Raw genomic sequence first — 22,168 nt, forward strand, 5'->3', positions numbered from 1 at the left:
TTCCCATCCCCATCCCATCCCCATTCCCATCCCATTCCCATTCCCATTCCCATTCCCATCCCATCCCCATCCCCATCCCTATTCCCATCCCATCTCCATGCCATCCCCATCCCATCCCATCCCCATCCCTATTCCCATCCCATCCCCATTCCCATCCCATTCCCATCCCCATCCCTATTCCCATCCCATCCCCATTCCCATCCCATTCCCATCCCATCTCCATTCCCATTCCCATTCCCATTCCCATTCCCATCCCTATTCCCATCCCATCCCCATCCCTATTCCCATCCCATCCCATCCCCATCCCTATTCCCATCCCATCCCCATCCCTATTCCCATCCCATCTCCATCCCATCCCCATCCCATCCCATCCCCATCCCTATTCCCATCCCATCCCCATCCCCATCCCTATTCCCATCCCATCTCCATCCCATCCCCATCCCATCCCATTCCCATCCCCATTCCCATCCCCATTCCCATTCCCATCCCATTCCCATCTCCATCCCTTCCCATCCCCATCCCATCTACATCCTTGTCTCATCCCATCCCCATCCCAATTCCCATCCCATCCCCATCCCCATCCCATCCCCATCCCGATCTCCATCCCATCCCCATCCCTATTCCCATCCCATCCCCATCCCATCTTCATCCCATCCCATCCCCATCCCCATCCCCATCTCCATCCCATCCCCATCCCTATTCCCATTCCCATCCCCATCCCTATTCCCATTCCCATCTCCATCCCATCCCCATTCCCATCCCATTCCCATTCCCATCCCATCCCCATCCCCATCCCTATTCCCATCCCATCTCCATCCCAATTCCCATCCCATCTCCATCCCATCCCCATCCCATCCCCATCCCCATCCCTATTCCCATCCCATCTCCATCCCATTCCCATTCCCATCCCATCCCATCCAGGTCGGCTCCTACTTCGGGGCCTCCCTCTGCGGCCTCGACCTGGACGGCGACGGCTCCTCCGACCTCCTCCTCGTTGGGGCCCCCATGTTCTATGGGGCCGGCGGTGGCGGCCGTGTCACCGTGTGCGCCCTGGGGCGCCAGGTAGGGGACACGGGGACATGGGGGTGGCCCCGCGGTGGCCTTGGGTGGCCTCAATGTCCCCATGGACACAGGGAATGTGGGGACGGCCCCATGGTGGCCTTGGGTGGCCTCAAGGTCCCCATGGACACAGAGGATGCAGGAATGGTCCTATGATGGTCTTGAGTGGCCCCATGGACACAGGGGACATGGGGATGACCCTGCGGTGGCCTTGGGTGGCCTCAATGTCCCCATGGACACAGGGGATACAGAAATGGTCCTATGGTGGCCTCAGGTGGCCTCAATGTCCCCATGGACACAGGGGTTGCAGAGATAGCCCCGCGGTGGCCTTGGGTGGCCTCAATGTCCCCATGTACACAGGGGACACGAGGATGGCCCCATGGTGGCCTCAATGTCCCCATGAACACAGGGGATGCAAGAAGAGCCCTGTGGTGGCCTCGGGTGGCCTCAATGTCCCCATGGACACAGAGGATACAGAAATGGTCCTATGGTGGCCTCAGGTGGCCTCAGTGTCCCCATGGACACATGAGATGTAGGGACAGCCCCATGGTGGCCTCAATGTCCCCATGGACACAGGGGATGTAGGAATGGTCCTATGGTGGCCTCAATGTCCCCATGGACACAGGGGACATGGGGATGGCCCCATGGCGGCCTTGGGTGGCCTCAATGTCCCCATGGACACAGAGGATGTGGAGATGGCCCCACGGTGGCCTCAGGTGGCCTCAATGTCCCCATGGACACAGGGGATACAGAAATGGTCCTATGGTGGCCTCAGGTGGTCTCAGTGTCCCCATGGACACATGAGATGTAGGGACAGCCCCATGGTGGCCTCAATGTCCCCATGGACACAGGGGATGTAGGAATGGTCATATGGTGGCCTCAATGTCCCCATGGACACAGGGAATGTGGGGACGGCCCCATGGTGGCCTTGGGTGGCCTCAATGTCCCCATGGACACAGGGGATGTAGGAATGGTCCTATGGTGGCCTCAGGTGGCCTCAATGTCCCCATGGACACAGGGATGGCCCCATGGTGGCCTCAATGTCCCTATGGACATAGGGGACATGGGGATGGCCTCCATGTCCCCATGGACGCAGGGGACATAGGGACAGCCCTATGGTGGCCTTGGGTGGCCTCAATGTCCCCATGGACACAGGGGTCATGGGGATGGCCCTGTGGTGGCCTCAATGTCCCCATGGACACAGGGATGGCCCTATGGTGCCCCCAATGTCCCCATGGACACGGGGATGGCCCCATGGTGGCCTCAATGTCCCCATGGACACAGAGGATGTGGAGATGCCCCCACGGTGGCCTTGGGTGGCCTCAATGTCCCCATGGACACAGGGACGGCCCTACGGTGGCCTCAATGTCCCCATGGACATAGGGGACGTGGGACAGCCTCACGGTGGCCTCAATGTCCCCATGGACACAGAGGACATGGGGATGGCCCCACGGTGGCCTCAATGTCCTCATTGTCCCCATGGACACAGGGATGGCCCTGTGGTGGCCTCAATGTCCCCGTGGACACAGGGGACACTGGGACAGCCCCATGGTGGCCTCAATGTCCCCATGGACACAGAGGATACAGAAATGGTTCTATGGTGGCCTCAGGTGGCCTCAGTGTCCCCATGGACACATGAGATGTAGGGACAGCCCCATGGTGGCCTCAATGTCCCCATGGACACAGAGGATGCAGGAATGGTCCTATGATGGTCTTGAGTGGCCCCATGGACACAGGGGACATGGGGATGACCCTGCGGTGGCCTCGGGTGGCCTCAAGGTCCCCATGGACACAGGGGATGTAGGAATGGTCCTATGGTGGCCTCAGGTGGCCTCAATGTCCCCATGGACACAGGGGATACAAGAAGAGCCCTGTGGTGGCCTCAGGTGGCCTCAATGTCCCCATGGACACAGGGGATGCAAGAAGAGCCCTATGGTGGCCTTGGGTGGCCTCAATGTCCCCATGGACACAGGGGACGTGGGACAGCCCCATGGTGGCCTCAATGTCCCCATGGACACAGGGGACACCCGGACGGCCCCATGGTGGCCTCAATGTCCCCATTGTCCCCATGGACACAGGGGACATGGGAATGGCCCCATGGTGGCCTCAATGTCCTCATTGTCCCCATGGACACAGGGATGGCCCCGTGGTGGCCTCAATGCCCTCATGGACACAGGGGACGTGGGGACAGCCCCATGGTGGCCTTGGGTGGCCTCAATGTCCCCATGGACACGGAGATGGCCCCATGGTGGCCTCAATGTCCCCATTGTCCCCATGGACACAGGGGATGTGGGGATGGCCCCATGGTGGCCTCAATGTCCTCATTGTCCCCATGGACACAGGGATGGCCCCATGGTGGCCTCAATGTCCCCATGGACACAGGGGACGTGGGGACAGCCCCATGGTGGCCTTGGGTGGCCTCAATGTCCCCATGGACACGGAGATGGCCCCATGGTGGCCTCAATGTCCCCATTGTCCCCATGGACACAGGGGATGTGGGGATGGCCCCATGGTGGCCTCAATGTCCTCATTGTCCCCATGGACACAGGGATGGTCCCATGGTGGCCTCAATGTCCCCATGGACACAAGGGATGTGGGGATGGCCCCACAGTGGCCTCAACGTCCCCATGGCCCCATGGTGGCCTCAATGTCCTCATGGACACAGGGGATGCAAGAAGAGCCCTATGGTGGCCTCAATGTCCCCATGGACACAGGGGACATGGGGATGGCCCCATGGTGGCCTCAATGTCCCCATTGTCCCCATAGTGGCCTTGGGTGGCCTCAATGTCCCCATGGACACAGGGGACATGGGGCAGCCCCATGGTGGCCTCAATGTCCCCATGGACACGGAGATGGCCCCACGGTGGCCTCAACGTCCCCATTGTCCCCATTGTCCCCAGGGGAAGCGGCTGCGGTGCCAGCAGACGCTGCGGGGGGACCCGGGCCACCCCCTGGGCCGCTTCGGGGCCAGCCTGGGCCACCTCGGGGACATCAACGGGGACGGCCGCGGGGACGTGGCCGTGGGAGCCCCCCTGGAGGACCAGGGCCATGGGGCCATCTACGTGTTCCTGGGCCAGCGCGGGGGCCTCGGCGGCCACTACAGCCAGGTGGGGACATCGCGGGGTGGCCGAGGGGTGGCCTGGGGACATCATGGGTGATGGGGACATCCTGGGTCATGGAGATGTTCTGGGTCATGGGGATGTCCTGGGTCATGGGGACCTCCTGGGTCATGGGGATGTTCTGGGTCATGGAGGTGTCCTGGGTCATGGGGATGTCCTGGGAATTGGGGACATCCTGGGACATGGGGACATCCTGGGTCATGGAGATGTCTTGGGTCATGGAGATGTTCTGGGTCATGGAGGTGTCCTGGGTCATGGGGATGTCCTGGGAATTGGGGACATCCTGGGTCATGGGGACGTCCTGGGTCCTGGAGATGTCATGGGTGATGGGGACAACCTGGGCATGGGGACATCCTGGGTCATGGGGACGTCCTGGGTCATGGAGATGTCTTGGGTCATAGAGATGTTCTGAGTCATGGGGACATCCTGGGTCATGGGGACGACCTGGGTCATGGAGATGTCCTGGGTGATGGAGACAACCTGGGCATGTGGATATCCTGGGTCATGGGGACATATTGGGTCATGGAGATGTTCTGGGTCATGGGGACATCCTGGGAACTGGGGACATATTGGGTCATGGAGATGTTCTGGGTCATGGGGACATCCTGGGTCATGGGACATCCTGGGTCCTGGAGATGTCATGGGTCATGGGGATGTCCTGGGTCATGGGGACCTCCTGGGTCATGGAGATGTCCTGGGTCATGGAGATGTTCTAGGTCATGGGGACGTCCTGGCACATGGGGACATCCTGGGTCATGGAGATGTTCTGGGTCATGGGGACATCCTGGGTCATGGGGACCTCCTGGGTCATGGGGATGTCCTGGGTCATGGAGATGTTCTGGGTCATGGGGATGTCCTGGGTCATGGGAACCTCCTGGGTCATGGGGACATATTGGGTCATGGAGGTGTCCTGGGTCATGGGGATGTTCTGGGTGATGGAGATGTTCTGAGTCATGGGGACGTCCTGGGAATTGGGGACATTCTGGGACATGGGACATCCTGGGTCATGGAGATGTTCTGGGTCATGGGGACATCCTGGGTCATGGAGATGTTCTGGGTCATGGGGACGTCCTGGGAATTGGGGACATCCTGGGTCATGGGGACATCCTGGATCATGAAGATGTTCTGGGTCATGGAGATGTCCTGGGTCATGGGGACATCCTGGATCATGGGGACATCCTGGGTCATGGGGATGTTCTGGGTCATGGGGACATCCTGGGCATGGGGACGTTCTGGGACATGGGGACATCCTGGGTCATGAAGATGTTCTGGGTCGTGGGGACATCCTGACCCAAGGGGACATACTGGGTTATGGAGATGTCCTGGGTCATGGAGATGTCCTGGGTCATGGAGATGTTCTGGGTCATGGGGATGTCCTGGGTCATGGGGACCTCCTGGGTCATGGGCATGTTCTGGGTCATGGGGACGTCCTGGGCATGGGGATATCCTGGATCATGGAGATGTCTTGGGTCATGGAGATGTTCTGGGTCATGGGGACACCCTGGGCCAAGGGGACATCCTGGGTCATGGAGATGTCCTGGGTCATGGGGATGTCCTGGGTCATGGGGACCTCCTGGGTCATGGGGACATCCTGGGCATGGAGACATCCTGGATCATGGAGATGTCTTGGGTCATGGAGATGTTCTGGGTCATGGGGACATCCTGGGTCATGGAGATGTCCTGGGTCATGGGGACATCCTGGGTCATGGGGACGTCCTGGGTCATGGGGACATCCTGGATCATGGAGATGTCTTGGGTCATGGAGATGTTCTGGGTCATGGGGACATCCTGGGTCGTGGAGATGTTCTGGGTCTTGGGATTGTCCTGGGTCATGGGGACATCCTGGGTCATGGGAACATCCTGGGTCATGGAGATGACCCCATAGGAGATGTCCCCACGTGACAGGAATGTCCCAATGGATGGGGACACCCTGGGAGGGGGGCAGGACGCCCAGATGGCACCGAGGTGGCAGGCGGGAAGGTGCCACCTCTGTCCCTTGTGTCCCCAGCGCGTGGCCGGCTCCAGCCTCCCCAGTGTCCCCCAGCACTTCGGCCAGGCCATCAGTGGTGGCACCGACCTCTCCGGTGACCGACTGCCCGACGTGGCCGTGGGCGCCCACGAGCAGGTCCTGCTGCTCAGGTGGGTCCGGGTGGGCTCGGGGTGGAGGTGGCCTCGGGGCGGTGGAGATGTCCCCAGTGGTGGAGATGTCCCCAGTGTTAGAGATCTCCTGGGCATGGAGATGACCTGGGTGATGGAGATGTGCCCAATGGTGGAGATGTCCTGGGCATGGAGATGTCCCCAGTGTTAGAGATGTCCTGGGCATGGAGATGATCTGGGTGATGGAGATGTCCCCAATGGTGGAGATGTCCCCAATGGTGGAGATGTCCCCAGTGTTAGAGATCTCCTGGGCATGGAGAGGATCCGGGTGGTGGAGATGTCCCTGATGGTGGAGATGTCCTGGGCATGGAGATGTCCCCAATGTTAGAGATGTCCTGGTCATGGAGATGACCTGGGTGATGGAGATGTCCCCAATGGTGGAGATGTCCTGGGCATGGAGATGTCCCCAGTGTTAGAGATGTCCTGGGCATGGAGATGATCTGGGTGATGGAGATGTCCCCAATGGTGGAGATGTCCCCAATGGTGGAGATGTCCCCAGTGTTAGAGATCTCCTGGGCATGGAGAGGATCTGGGTGGTGGAGATGTCCCTGATGGTGGAGATGTCCTGGGCATGGAGATGTCCCCAATGTTAGAGATGTCCTGGTCATGGAGATGTCCCCAGTGATGGAGATGTCCTGGGCATGGAGATGATCTGGGTGATGGAGATGTCCCCAATGGTGGAGATGTCCCCAATGGTGGAGATGTCCTGGGCATGGAGATGTCCTGGGTGGTGGAGATGTCCCCAATGGTGGAGATGTCCTGGGCATGGAGATGTCCCCAATGTTAGAGATCTCCTGGGCATGGAGATGTCCCCAGTGATGGAGATGTCCTGGGCATGGAGATGATCTGGGTGATGGAGATGTCCCCAATGGTGGAGATGTCCTGGGCATGGAGATATCCCCAATGGTGGAGATCTCCTGGGCATGGAGATGATCCAGGTGGTGGAGATGTCCTGGACATGGAGATGTCTTGGGCATGGAGATGTCCCTGCTGGTGGAGATGTCCTGGTCATGGAGATGACCTGGGTGGTGGAGATGTCCCCAGTGATGGAGATGTCCCCAATGGTGGAGATGTCCTGGGCATGGAGATGTCCCTGCTGGTAGAGATGTCCCGGGCATGGAGAAGATCTGGGTGGTGGAGATGTCCCTGCTGATGGAGATGTCCCCAGTGATGGAGATGTCCTGGGCATGGAGATGTCCCCAGTGATGGAGATATCCTAGGCATGGAGATGTCCCCAATGGTGGAGATGTCCTGGGCATGGAGATGTCCTGGGTGGTGGAGATGTCCCCAGTGATGGAGATGTCCTGGGCATGGAGATGTCCCAGCCATGGAGATGACCTTGGTGGTTGAGATGTCCTGGCCATGGAGATGACCTGGGTGGTTGAGATGTCCCCAACGATGGAGATGTCCTGGCCATGAGGACATCCTGGCCATGGAGATGTCCCCAATGATGGAGATGTCCTGGCCATGGGGACGTCCTGGCCATGGAGATGACCTTGGTGGTTGAGACATCCCAGGCAATGGGGATGTCCTGGACATGGAGATGTCTCCAGTGATGGAGATCTCCTAGACATGGGGATGTCCTAGCCATGGAGATGACCTTGGTGGTTGAGATGTCCCATGCAATGGGGATGTCCTGGCCATGGAGATGTCCCCAGTGATGGAGATCTCCTAGACATGGGGATGTCCTAGCCATGGAGATGACCGTGGTGGTTGAGATGTCCTGGCCATGGGGACACCCTGGCCATGGAGATGTCCCTTCCGATGGGGCCGCCCCGGTGGCCGAGCGGTCCCGGTGACACCCGTTTCCCCCCCACCAGGTCCCGTCCCCTCCTGTACCTGGACATCTCCATCAGCTTCGACCCTCCCAGTGTCCCCACGGCCGCCCTGGACTGTCAGGAACAGGCGGCGCCGGGTGGCCCTGTGAGCAGCGCCCGCGTCTGCTTCAACGTCACCAAGAGGAGCGGGGACAACCTGGGTGAGCTACAGGCGGACGGGGGGAGCGGGCCTGGGGGGGTCCTACAGCCCTTGGGGACACCTGCGGCTGGTGGGACATCTACAACCGGGGGGACATCTACAACCGGTGGGGCCCGCACAACACATGGGTCACCTACAACCCATGGGCCACCTACAACCCATGGGTCACCTACAACTGGTGGGACCCCTACAACCCATAGACCACCTACAACCCAGGGGGCACCTACAACCCATGGGCCACCTACAACTGGTGGGACCCCTACAACCAGTGGGACCCCTACAACCCATGGGTCACCTACAACCCGTGGGCCACCTACAACCCATGGACCACCTACAACCCATGGGTCACCTACAACCCATGGGCCACCTACAACTGGTGGGACCCCTAAAACCCATGGGTCATCTACAACCCATGGGTCACCTACAGTTGTTGGACCATCTACAACCCATGGGCCACCTACAACCAGAGGGACCCCTACAACCCATGGGTCACCTACAACCCATGGGCCACCTACAAGCCATGGGTCACCTACAACTGGTGGGACCCCTACAACCCATGGGACACCCACAACCGGTGGGACACCTACAACCCATGGGTCACCTACAACCCATGGGCCACCTACAAGCCATGGGTCACCTACAACCCATGGGCCACCTACAACTGGTGGGACCCCTACAACCAGTGGGACCCCTACAACCCATGGGCCACCTACAACCCATGGGTCACCTACAACCCGTGAGTCACCTACAAGCTGTGGGTCACCTACAACTGGTGGGACACCTACAACCTATGGGCCACCTACAGCCCATGGGTCACCTACAACCCATGGGTCACCTACAACCCATGGGCCACCTACAACTGGTGGGACCCCTACAACCCATAGACCACCTACAACCCATGGGTCACCTACAACCCATGGGCCACCTACAACCCGTGGGACACCCCCAGTTGGTGGACACCTACAGTCGGCCCCCGTTGAGCCCCTGTGGTCTCTTCCAGGTGACGCCATCACCAGCCGCATCGACTACCAGCTGGCCCTGGACCCCGGCCGGGTGAAGGTCCGGGCCACCTTCTCCTCCGGGTCCTCCAGCTACAACGAGAGCCTGAGCATGGCCGTCACCCGGCTGTGCAAGAGCTACAGCGTCACGCTGCCTGTAGGCAGGGGGGGACGGGGACGGTGGTGGGCGTGGTGGTGGTGGTGGTGGTCATGGTGGTCATGGTGGTGGTGTTGGTGGTCATGGTGGTGGTGGTGGTGGTCATGGTGGTCATGGTGGTGGTGTTGGTGGTCATGGTGGTGGTGGTGGTCATGGTGCTGGTGTTGATGGTGGCGGTGGTCATGGTGGTGGTTAGGTGGTCATGGTGGTCAAGGTGGTCATGGTGGTGGTGGTGGTGGTGGCGGCCATGGTGGTGGTGGCCATGGTGGTGGTGGTCAAGGTGGTCATAGTGGTGGTGTTGGTAGTCAAGGTGGTCATGGTGGTGGTGGTCATGGTGGTCATGGTGGTCATGGTGGTGGTTGTGGTGGTGGTCATGGTGCTGGTGGTCATGGGGAACCATGGTGGTGATCAAGGTGGTCATTGGGGTGGTGGTGGTGGTCATGGTGGTCATGGTGGTGGTGGTGGTGGTCATGGTGGTCATGGTGATCATAGTGGTGGCGTTGGTGGTCATGGTGGTCATGGTGGTGGTGGTGGTGGTCATGGTGGTCATGGTGGTCATAGTGGTGGCGTTGGTGGTCATGGTGGTCATGGTGGTGGTGGCGGTCATAGTGGTGGTAGTCATGGTGGTCATGGTGGTCATGGTGGTCATGGTGGTGGTGGTCATGGTGGTCATGGTGGTGTTGGTGGTCATGGTGGTGGTGGTGGTCATGGAGGTCATGGCGGTGGTGGTGGTCATAGTGGTGGTGGTCATGGTGGTCATGGTGGTCATGGTGGTCATGGTGGTGGTGGTGGTGGTCATGGTGGTCATGGTGGTCATAGTGGTGGTGTTGGTGGTCATGGTGGTCATGGTGCTGGTGGTGGTGTTGGTGGTGGTCATGGTGGTGGTCATGGGGGACCATGGTGGTGATCAAGGTGGTCATGGTGGTGGTGTTGGTGGTCATGGAGGTCATGGTGGTGATCAAGGTGATCATAGTGGTGGTCATGGTGGTCATGGTGGTGGTGGTGGTCATGGTGGTCATGGTCATGGGGGACCATGGCGGTGGTCAAGGCGGTCATAGTGGTGGTGTTGGTGGTCAAGGTGGTCATGGTGGTGGTGTTGGTGGTCATGGTGGTGGTGTTGGTGGTGGTGGTGGTCATGGTGGTGGTGTTGGTGGTCATGGTGGTTGTGGTGGTGGTGGTGGTGGCAGTGGTCATGTTGGTGGTGGTCATGGGGGACCATGGTGGTGATCAAGGTGGTCATAGTGGCAGTGTTGGTGGTCATGGTGGTCATGGTGGTGGTGGTGTTGATGGTCATGGTGTTGTGGATGGTCACGGTGTTGGTCATGGTGTTGGTGTGGTTGACGGTCATGGTGTTGGTGGCCATGGCGGAGGTGACAGTGACGGTGACGGCGCCTGCAGGTCTGTCCCGAGGACACCTTGACCCCCATCCCGCTGAGTCTCAGCTACAGCGTCACCGGGGAGCCCATCGCCGGCACCGACGGCCTCAGGCCGGCCCTGGCCGGAGGCTCCGCCCAGCCAGTCCTCGGCCAGGTGAGGCCACCACAGGGGCCATCACAAGGTCCCACCTCAAGGTCCCATCTCAAGGTCCCATTTCGAGGTCCCACCTCAAGGTCCCATCTCATGGTCCCATCTCGAGGTCTCATCTCATGGACCCACCTCAAGGTCCCACCTCAAGGTCCCATCTCATGGTCCCATCTCATGGTCCCATCTCAAGGTCCCATCTCATGGTCCCACCTCAAGGTCCGACCTCAAGGTCCCATCTCAAGGTCCCATCTCAAGGTCCCACCTCGAGGTCCCATCTCGAGGTCTCATCTCATGGTCCCACCTCAAGGTCCCACCTCAAGGTCCCATCTCAAGGTCCCATCTCAAGGTCCCATCTCAAGGTCCCATCTCATGGTCCCACCTCGAGGTCCCATCTCGAGGTCTCATCTCATGGTCCCACCTCAAGGTCCCACCTCAAGGTCCCATCTCAAGGTCCCACCTCAAGGTCCCATCTCATGGTCCCATCTCGAGGTCCCATCTCGAGGTCCCACCTCGAGGTCCCACCTCAAGGTCCCACCTCAAGGTCCCATCTCATGGTCCCATCTCGAGGTCCCACCTCATGGTCCCACCTCAAGGTCCCACCTCAAGGTCCCACCTCAAGGTCCCATCTCAAGGTCCCATCTCATGGTCCCAGCTCGAGGTCCCATCTCATGGTCCCACTTCGAGGTCCCATCTCAACGTCCCATCTCAACATCCTACCACAAGGTCCCACCTCAAGGTCCCACCTCAAGGTCACATCTCATGGTCCCATCTCAAGGTCCCATCTTGAGGTCCCATCTCATGGTCCCACCTCAAGGTCCCATCTCAAGGTGCCACCTCAATGTCCCCCCATGAGGTGTCACCCCATCCCTGTCCCCTCCTTAGCTCCTGTTCGAGAAGAACTGCGGCACCGACAACCACTGCGTCGACAACCTCCACGTCACCCTCAACGGCTCGGGGTACGTCAGGGGGCGCCGGGTGACAACAGCCGGCCGCCTGGTGACAACCGACCCCGTGACGCCTACACCCTGCCCCCAGGCTGCCCATGGTGGTGGTCGGGGTGACCACGGAGGTGGAGGTGACCGTCAACCTGCACAACACCGGGGAGGACTCGTACGGCACCACCGTGCGCCTGCAACACCCGGAGGCCCTGTCCTACCGCAAGGCCACGGTGCTCTCGGTACAGTCGGACTTGGGGATGGGGGGAACAGGTTGGCAGGGTGACACTGGGGTGGGGGTGACACATCATGAGGGTGACACATTGTGCGGGTGATGCATGACCCACCACCCAGGCGACACATTGGCCGGGTGACATGTCGTCCGGGTGACAAGTGGTGCGGGTGACACCTTGCCTGGGTGACGTGCCATGCGGGTGACATGTCATTTGGGTGACACTTTGGGTGGGAGCCACGTCTTGCGGGTGACGTGTCCCGCGGGTGACGCATTGCCCGGGTGACATGTCGTCCGGGTGACAAGTGGTGCGGGTGACACCTTGCCTGGGTGACGTGCCATGCGGGTGACACATCATTTGGGTGACACCTCCCACGAGCGACACTTCGCCTGCGGGTGACACCTCCCGCGGGTGACACGTCCTACGGGTGACGCATCGCCCGGGTGACATGTCGTCCGGGTGACAAGTGGTGCGGGTGACACCTTGCCTGGGTGACGTGCCATGCGGGTGACATGTCGTTCGGGTGACACTTTGCGTGGGAGCCACATCTTGTGGGTGACACGTCCCGCGGGTGACACCCCCCCGCGGGCAACGCGTCGCCCGGGTGACACGTGGCCTACAGTCGAACCGCCGGGTGACGGCCGTGCACTGCGGCGCCGCGGGTGACGCCGCCACCGAGACCCTCTGCTCCGTCAACCACCCCATCTTCCGCGAAGGCGCCCAGGTACCCCCCGCCCGGCCCCATAACAACCGGCCCCATAACAACCGCCCGGCCCTACAGGCGGCCCCCGACCGCCTGTCCCTCCGCCCCAGGTTGTCTTCAGGGCCACCCTGGACGTCCCCCACGACGCGGAGCTCGGGGACACCCTGCGCGTGGCGGCTGTTGCCAGCAGGTGACGCGAGGGCCCCGTCCGGGGTACCCGGACGCCTGGGCCCCTCCGACGGGTGTTGTTGTCAACCCCCATTCCCAGTGACAACGGGAACCCCGCGACCCCCAGCATGAGAGACGAGGTCCGGATCCAGGTCCGCTATGGGGTCTACCTGGTGCTCAGCAGGTGGGTCCGGCCCCATAGGCCCCACAGACCCCATGGATGCCCCATAGACACCCCATAGACTCCATTGACCCCCCCCCATTGACCCCCTTAGACCCCTGACACCCCATAGATCTCATTGATGCCCCATAGACTGCATTGATACCCTATAGACCCCTATAGATCCCCATAGGCCCCATAGACCCCTTGACACCCCATAGATCTCATTGATACCCCATAGACTGCATTGATACCCTATAGACCCCTATAGATCCCCATAGGCCCCATAGACCCCTTGACACCCCATAGATCTCATTGATACCCCATAGACTGCATTGATACCCCATAGACCCCTATAGATCCCCATAGGCCCCATAGACCCCTTGACACCCCACAGATCTCATTGACACCCCATAGACTGCATTGATACCCCATAGACCCCTATTGATGCCCCATAGACCCCCATAGACTCCATCGACCCCCCCATAGACCCATCGATGCCCCATAGACCCCCCATAGGCCCCATAGACCCCTTGACACCCCATAGACCTCATTGATACCCCATAGACTCCATTGACCCCCCCATAGACCCCATCGATGCCCCATAGACCCCCATAGACCCCCATAGGCCCCATAGATCTCATTGATACCCCATAGACTGCACTGATACCCCATAGACCCCTATAGATCCCCATAGGCCCCAGAGACCCCTTGACACCCCACAGATCTCATTGATACCCCATAGACTGCATTGATACCCCATAGACCCCTATAGGCCCCATAGACCCCCATAGACTCCCTTGACCCCCCCATAGACCCATCGATGCCCCATAGACCCCCCATAGGCCCCATAGATCTCATTGATACCCCATAGACCCCTATAGATCCCCATAGGCCCCATAGACCCCTTGACACCCCAGAGACCTCATTGATACCCCATAGACTCCATTGACCCCCCCATAGGCCCATCGATGCCCCATAGACCCCCCATAGGCCCCATAGATCTCATTGATACCCCATAGACCCCTATAGATCCCCATAGGTCCCATAGACCCCTTGACACCCCATAGACCTCATTGATACCCCATAGACTCCATTGACCCCCCCATAGACCCCATCGATGCCCCATAGACCCCCATAGGCCCCATAGATCTCATTGATACCCCATAGACCCCTATAGATCCCCATAGGCCCCATAGACCCCTTGACACCCCATAGATCTCATTGATACCCCATAGACTGCATTGATACCCCATAGACCCCTATAGATCCCCATAGGCCCCATAGACCCCTTGACACCCATAGATCTCATTGATACTCCATAGACTGCATTGATACCCCATAGACCCCATGGATGCCCCATCGACACCCCATAGACTCCATTGACCCCTTTACACCCCATAGATCTCATTGATACCCCATAGGCTGCATTGATGCCCCATAGACCCCTATAGGCCCCATAGACCCCTTGACATCCCATAGATCTCATTGATACCCCATAGACCCCTATTGATGCCCCATAGACCACATCAACATCCCATAGACCCCCATAGGCCCCATAGACCCCTTGACACCCCATGGATCTCATTGATACTCCATAGACTGCATTGATACCCCATAGACCCTATAGACTCCATTGACGACCCGTAGACCCCATGGACACCCCATAGACCCTATAGACTCCATTGACGCCCCATAGACCCCATTGACACCCCATAGACCCTATAGACTCCACTGATGCCCCACAGACCCTATAGACTCTATTGACATCCCATAGACCCCATTGACACCTCATAGACCCTATAGACTCCATTGATGCCCCATAGACCCTATAGACTCCATTGACGTCCCATAGACCTTATAGACTCCATTAACGTCCCATAGACCCCATAGACCCCATCGATGCCCCATTGACCCTATAGACTCTGTTAACATCTCGTAGACCCTATACACTTCATTGACACCCTATAGACCTCACTGACACCCCATAGACCCTATAGACTCCACCGATGCCCCATAGACCCTACAGACCCCATTCACACCCCATAGACCCAATAGACTCCATTGACGTCCCATAGACCCTATAGACTCCATTGATGTCCCATAGACCCTATAGACTCCATTGGCGTCCCGTAGACCCCGTTGACACCCCATAGACCCTATAGACTCCATTGATGCCTCATAGACCCTATAGACTCCATTGACGTCCCATAGACCCTATAGACTCCATTGATGCCCCATAGACCCTACAGACTCCATTAATGCCCCATAGACCCTGTTGACACCCCATACACCCTATAGACCCCGTTGACACCCCATAGACCCTATAGACTCCATTAACACCCCGTAGACCCCATTGACACCCCATAGACCCTATAGACTCCATTGATGCCCCATAGACCCCGTTGACACCCCATAGACCCTATAGACTCCATTGACACCCCATAGACCCCGTTGACACCCCATAGACCCTACAGACTCCATTGACACCCCACAGACCCTATAGACTCCATTGACACCCCATAGACCCCGTTGACCCCCCATAGACCCTACAGACTCCATTGACGCCCCATAGACCCCATTGACACCCCATAGACCCTATAGACTCCATTGACGCCCCATAGACCCTATAGACTCCATTGACGCCCCATAGACCCCATTGACACCCCATAGACCCTATAGACCCTATAGAGCCCCCATCCCACAGCCTCGAGGCCTCCACCAAGTACGTGAACGTCACCGCGGGCGTCACCGGCGTCGCCGTCACCCACTGCTACCAGGTGCCACCCGGACGCCTGGGCCCCTCGTGGGGCACCGGGGTTGGATGGGGGGGGGGGCCCGGACGCCTGGGCCCCCCGGGGAGGGTCCCCGGACGCCTGGGCCCCCTCCTGGATGTGGCTTCTATAGGTGACGAATCTGCGGCAGCGCCGGGTCCCCGTCACCGTCACCTTCCTGGTGCCCACGGCCACCGGGGGGCGCCCGGTGTGGGAGGAGCCTCGAGTGGTGGCGTCTGAGGTGGGACGGCCCCCGTGTCACCAATGTCCCCAATGTCCCCCCATGTCCCCCCCATGTCCCCAATGTCCCCCCATGTCCCCCCCATGTCCCCAATGTCCCCCATGTCCTCCCATGTCCCCTCCATGTCCCCAATGTCCTCCATATCCCTCCATGTCCCTCCATGTCCCCAATGTCCCCAATGTCCCCCCATGTCCCCCATGTCCCAAATGTCCCCTATGTCCCCCCCATGTCCCCAATGTCCCCCCATGTCCTCCATGTCCCCAATGTCCCCAATGTTCCCCATGTCCTCCATGTCCCCAATGTCCCTCCATGTCCATGTCCCTCCATGTCCCCAATGTCCCCCATGTCCCCATTGTCCCCCATGTCCCCAGTGTCCCCCCATGTCCTCCCGTGTCTCCCATGTCCCCCAATGTCCCCCCAGCTCCCCTCATGTCCCTCCATGTCCCCAATGTCCCCCAGGTCCCCAATGTCCCCCCATGTCCCCAATGTCCCCCATGTCCTCCATGTCCTCCCATGTCCTCCATGTCCCCCCATATCCCTCCATGTCCCCAACGTCCCCCATGTCCCCATTGTGTCCCCAATGTCCCCAATGTCCCCCATGTCCCTCCGCAGCCCGACCTGGTCCAATGCGTCACCGAGTCCCCAAGTGCCACCACCGCCACCACCGCCCTCTCCGGCCCCGTCCTGGTGAGTCCCCATGTCCCTGTCACCCGTGGAGGGGATTGTCCCCATGGGGACAATGGGACGTCCCCATTGTGTCCCCCTGTCCCCAGGGTTGTGACGCTGCCACCTGCACCCGCATCCGTTGTCACCTGCCCGGCCTGGAGGCCACCCGGGTGGTGGCACTCAACGTCACCGGCCGCCTGCGCCTGGATTGGCTGGCACAGGTGGGATGGGGACATCCTGGGGACACCTTGGGGACACCGTGGGACCCTTGGGGACACCTTGGGGACACCTTGGGGCACCTTGGGGACACCTTGGGGACACCATGGGGACACCAGAGGGCATCTTGGGGACATTGTGGGACACCATGGGGACATTGTGGGACACCTTGGGGACATCGTGGGGCACCTTGGGGACATTGTGGGACACCATGGGACACCTTGGGGACATCGTGGGGCACCTTGGGGACACCATGGGGACACCGTGGGACCCTTGGGGACACCTTGGGGCACCTTGGGGACACCATGGGGACACCAGAGGGCATCTTGGGGACATTGTGGGACACCTTGGGGACATTGTGGGATACCTTGGGGACATTGTGGGACACCATGGGACACCTTGGGGACATCCTGGGGACACCTTGGGGACACCGTGGGACCCTTGGGGACACCTGGGGACACCTTGGGGCACCTTGGGGACACCATGGGGACACCATGGGGACACCAGGGGGCATCTTGGGGACATTGTGGGACACCATGGGGACATTGTGGGATACCTTGGGGACACCTTGGGGCACCTTGGGGACATCATGGGGCACCTTGGGGACATTGTGGGACACCATGGGGACATTGTGGAACACCTTGGGGACATCGTGGGGCACCTTGGGGACATTGTGGGACACCATGGGACACCTTGGGGACATCATGGGGCACCTTGGGGACACCATGGGGACACCATGGGGACACCATGGGACCCTTGGGGACACCTTGGGGGCACCATGGGGACACGATGGGGACACCAGGGGGCATCTTGGGGACATTGTGGGACACCTTGGGGACATCATGGGATACCTTGGGGACATCGTGGGGCACCTTGGGGACACCATGGGGCACCATGGGGACATTGTGGGACACCATGGGACACGTTGGGGACATCATGGGGACATTGTGGGACACCATGGAGCATCTTTGGGACACCTTGTGGACACCATGGGGGCACCTTGGGGACATTGTGGGACACCATGGGGACATCATGGGGCACCTTGGGGGCATCTTGGGGACACCATGGGGCACCATGGGGACACCATGGGATATCTTGGGGACACCATGGGGACATTGTGGGACACCATGGGGAACTTTGGGGACACCATGATGACATTGTGGGACACCATAGGACACCATGGGGCATCTTGGGGACATTGTGGGACACCTTGGGGACACCATAGGACACTATAGGGACACCATAAGGCACCTTGGGACACCATGGGGCCAGCTTGGGGACACCGTGGGGACATCATGGGGCACCATGGGGCATCTTAGGGACATGGTGGGGCACCTTGGGGACACCATGGGACACCTCGGGGACACCATGGGACACCTCAAGGACATCATGGGGCACCATGGGGCATCTTAGGGACATTGTGGGACACCTTGGGGACATCATGGGGCATCCTGGGGACATCATGGGGCACCTTGGGGACACCATGGGGCATCTTGGGGACATTGTGGGACACCATAGGACACCATAGGGACACCATAAGGCACCTTGGGACACCTTGGGGACACCATGGGACACCATGGGGACATTGTGGGACACCATGGGGACACCATGGGATATCTTGGGGACACCATGGGGACATTGTGGGACACCATAGGGCACCTTGGGGACACCATGGGATGTCTTGGGGACACCATGGGGCATCTTGGGGACATTGTGGGACACCAAGGGGAACCTTGGGGACACCATGGGGACATTGTGGGACACCATAGGGCATCTTGGTGACATTGTGGGACACCATAGGGCACCTGGGGACACCATGGGACACCATGGGGAACCTTGGGGACAGCATGGGGACACCATAGGACACCATGGGATATCTTGGGGACACCATGGGGACATTGTGGGACACCATAGGGCACCTTGGGGACACCATGGGATGTCTTGGGGACACTGTGGGACACCATGGGGACATTGTGGGACACCATGGGGCATCTTGGGGACACCATGGGACACCTTGGGGACACCACGGGGTATCTTGGGGACACTGTGGGACACCATGGGGACATTGTGGGACACCATAGGGCACCTTGGGGACACCATGGGGACACCTCGGCGGTGCCTTGGGGACAGTCTGGGGTGTCCGGTGCCACCGCGGGGCCCCCCGGTCCCCTTGGGGACACTGGGGGACCCGGTGGCACCAGGTGGCGCAGCCCAAGGTGACGCTGCAGACGGAGGCCGAGGTCCAGTTCGACCAGGGCCGGTTCCACCAGGCGGGGGGGACCCTGCGGCACCAGGTGCGCCCGGACGCCTGGGCCCCATTCCCGGACTCCTGGGCCCTTCCCGGGATTCCTGGGCCCCTTCCCGGACTCCTGGGCCCCTTCCCGGACTCCTGGGCCCTTCCCGGGATTCCTGGGCCCCTTCCCGGACTCCTGGGCCCCTTCCCGGACTCCTGGGCCCTTCCCGGATTCCTGGGCCCTTCCCGGACTCCTGGGCCCTTCCCGGATTCCTGGGCCCCTTCCCGGACTCCTGGGCCCTTCCCGGGATTCCTGGGCCCCTTCCCGGACTCCTGGGCCCCTTCCCGGATTCCTGGGCCCTTCCCGGACTCCTGGGCCCTTCCCGGACGCCTGGGCCCCTTCCCGGACGCCTGGGCCCTTCCCGGACTCCTGGGCCCCTTCCCGGACTCCTGGGCCCCTCCCAGACTTCCGAGCCTCATTCCCGGTCTCCCAGACCCCATTCCTGGACTCCCAAGCCCCATTCCCAGATTCCTGGGCCCCATTCCCGGACTCCTGGACCCCATTCCCGGCCTCCCGATCCCCATTCCTGAATTCCCGGGCCCCATTCCCGGATTCCCGAGCCCCATTCCTAGACTCCCAAGTCCCATTCCCGGACTCCTGGGCCCTTCCTGGACTCCCAGGCCCCATTCCCAGACTCCCGAGCCCCATTCCCAGACTCCTGAGCCCCATTCCCGGATTCCCGAGCCCCTTTCCTGGACTCCCGGACCCCATTCCCAGACTCCAGGGCCCCATTCCTGGACCCCCGGGCCCATCCTGGACCCCCGAGCCCCATTCCCAGATTCCTGAGTCCCATTCCCGGACTCCTGGGCCCTTCCTGGACTCCCAGGCCCCATTCCCAGACTCCTGAGCCCCTTTCCTGGACTCCCGGGCCCCATTCCCGGACTCCCTATCCCCATTCCTGAATTCCCGGGCCCCATTCCCGGATTCCGAGCCCCATTCCCAGACTCCCAAGCCCCATTCCTGGACTCCTGGGCCCTTTTCCCAGACTCCCGATCCCCATTCCCGGATTCCCAGCCCCATTCCCGGACTCCTGGGCCCCATCCTGGACCCCTGAGCCCCATTCCCGATTCCCAATCCCCATTCCCGGCCTCCCGATCCCCATTCCCAGACCCCCAGACCCCATTCCCGAATTCCTGATCCCCATTCCCGGAATTCCCACCCCCTTTTCCAGGTCCGCACGGAGCTGGAGCGCCGGGATCGCCCCGTCCCGCTGCCCCTGGTGCTGGGGGGGGGTCCCTTCCCTGGGCCCCTTCCCGGACTCCCGGCCCCATTCCCAGATTCCTGAACCCCATTCCCAGACCCCTGATCCCCATTCCCAGACTCCCAAGCCCCATTCCCAGACTCCCGGGCCCCATTCCCGGATTCCTGATCCCCATTTCCGAATTCCCAATCCCCATTCCCAGGCCCCTGGCCCCATTCCCAGACCCCCAAGCCCCATTCCCGGCCTCCCGGACCCCATTCCCAGACTCCAGGGCCCCATTCCCAGCTTCCCAAGCCCCATTCCCAGACTCTGAAGCCCCATTCCCGGACTCCTGGGCCCTTCCTGGACTCCCAGGCCCCATTCCCGGCCTCCCGATCCCCATTCCCAGACTCCTGGGCCCCATTCCCGGACTCCTGGGCCCCATTCCTGGATTCCCAAGCCCCATTCCCAGCCTCCCGATCCCCATTCTCAGATTCCCGAGCCCCATTCCCAGACTCCCAGACCATTTTCCCAGCCTCCCAGGCCCTTTTCCCAGACTCCAGGGCCCCATTCCTGGCCTCCCGGACCCCATTCCCAGACCCCCAGGCCCTTTTCCCGGATTCCCGATCCCCATTCCCAGACCCGCGGACCCCATTCCCGGATTCCCGAGCCCCTTTCCTGGACTCCCGGACCCCATTCCCAGACTCCAGGGCCCCATTCCTGGACCCCTGGGCCCATCCTGGACCCCCGAGCCCCATTCCCAGATTCCTGATCCCCATTCCCAGCCTCCCGATCCCCATTCCCGGATTCCTGATCCCCATTCCCGGACTCCCGGACCCCATTCCCGAATTCCCAATCCCCATTCCCGGACTCCCAATCCCCATTCCCGGCCTCCCGGGCCCCATTCCCGGCCTCCAAGCCCCATTCCCAGACTCTGAAGCCCCATTCCCGGACTCCTGGGCCCTTCCTGGACTCCCAGGCCCCATTCCCAGACTCCCGAGCCCCATTCCCGGACTCCTGGACCCCATTCCCGGCCTCCCGAGCCCCATTCCCGGATTCCCAAGCCCCTTTCCTGGACTCCCGGACCCCATTCCCAGACTCCAGGGCCCCATTCCTGGACCCCTGGGCCCATCCTGGACCCCCGAGCCCCATTCCCAGATTCCTGATCCCCATTCCCAGATTTCCGATCCCCATTCCCGGCCTCCCAAGCCCCATTCCCAGACCCCCAAGCCCCATTCCCGGACTTCCGATCCCCATTCCCAGCCTCCTGATCCCCATTCCCAGACCCCCAAGCCCCATTCCCGGCCTCCCAAGCCCCATTCCAGACCCCCAGACCCATTCCCGGACTCCCGATCCCCATTCCCGGAATTCCCACCCCCTTTTCCAGGTCCGCACGGAGCTGGAGCGCCGGGATCGCCCCGTCCCGCTGCCCCTGGTGCTGGGGGGGTCCCTGGCGGGGCTGGCGCTGCTGGCGCTGGCGGCCCTGGCCCTATATAAGGTAAAAAGGGGGCGGAGCCACGCGGGGACACGCCCCCATGGGGCGGGGCCTGCCCCACAAGTGACCACGCCCCCTTTTCCCGCCCCATAGATGGGATTCTTTAAGCGCC

The 22,168-nt window shown here is 60.9% G+C and overlaps 1 protein-coding gene across 1 annotated transcript in view; it reads left to right on the plus strand.

Moving 5' to 3' along the window:
• The window catches only part of LOC148590314 (integrin alpha-X-like), a gene marked incomplete at both ends in the record, with an annotated part of 47,563 nt that extends 25,504 nt beyond the window's left edge, over nt 1–22,059 (plus strand). The window contains 17 exons of the mRNA XM_088539193.1: nt 922–1,062; nt 3,966–4,166; nt 6,187–6,317; nt 8,156–8,313; nt 9,313–9,467; nt 10,866–10,997; nt 11,874–11,947; nt 12,027–12,168; nt 12,782–12,883; nt 12,973–13,052; nt 13,131–13,214; nt 15,898–15,970; nt 16,098–16,205; nt 16,818–16,892; nt 16,979–17,092; nt 19,289–19,381; nt 21,949–22,059. Coding sequence (XP_088395319.1) covers nt 922–1,062; nt 3,966–4,166; nt 6,187–6,317; nt 8,156–8,313; nt 9,313–9,467; nt 10,866–10,997; nt 11,874–11,947; nt 12,027–12,168; nt 12,782–12,883; nt 12,973–13,052; nt 13,131–13,214; nt 15,898–15,970; nt 16,098–16,205; nt 16,818–16,892; nt 16,979–17,092; nt 19,289–19,381; nt 21,949–22,059 — 1,974 coding nt within the window. The remainder of the gene's footprint in view (nt 1–921; nt 1,063–3,965; nt 4,167–6,186; nt 6,318–8,155; nt 8,314–9,312; nt 9,468–10,865; nt 10,998–11,873; nt 11,948–12,026; nt 12,169–12,781; nt 12,884–12,972; nt 13,053–13,130; nt 13,215–15,897; nt 15,971–16,097; nt 16,206–16,817; nt 16,893–16,978; nt 17,093–19,288; nt 19,382–21,948) is intronic.
• Between the last annotated feature and the right edge of the window lie 109 nt (nt 22,060–22,168).

The sequence above is a fragment of the Tinamus guttatus genome, unplaced genomic scaffold (genome assembly GCF_059628265.1).
Source record: "Tinamus guttatus ecotype Peru unplaced genomic scaffold, ASM5962826v1 Tinamus_guttatus_pri_ptg001474l, whole genome shotgun sequence".
Taxonomy (NCBI): domain Eukaryota; kingdom Metazoa; phylum Chordata; class Aves; order Tinamiformes; family Tinamidae; genus Tinamus; species Tinamus guttatus.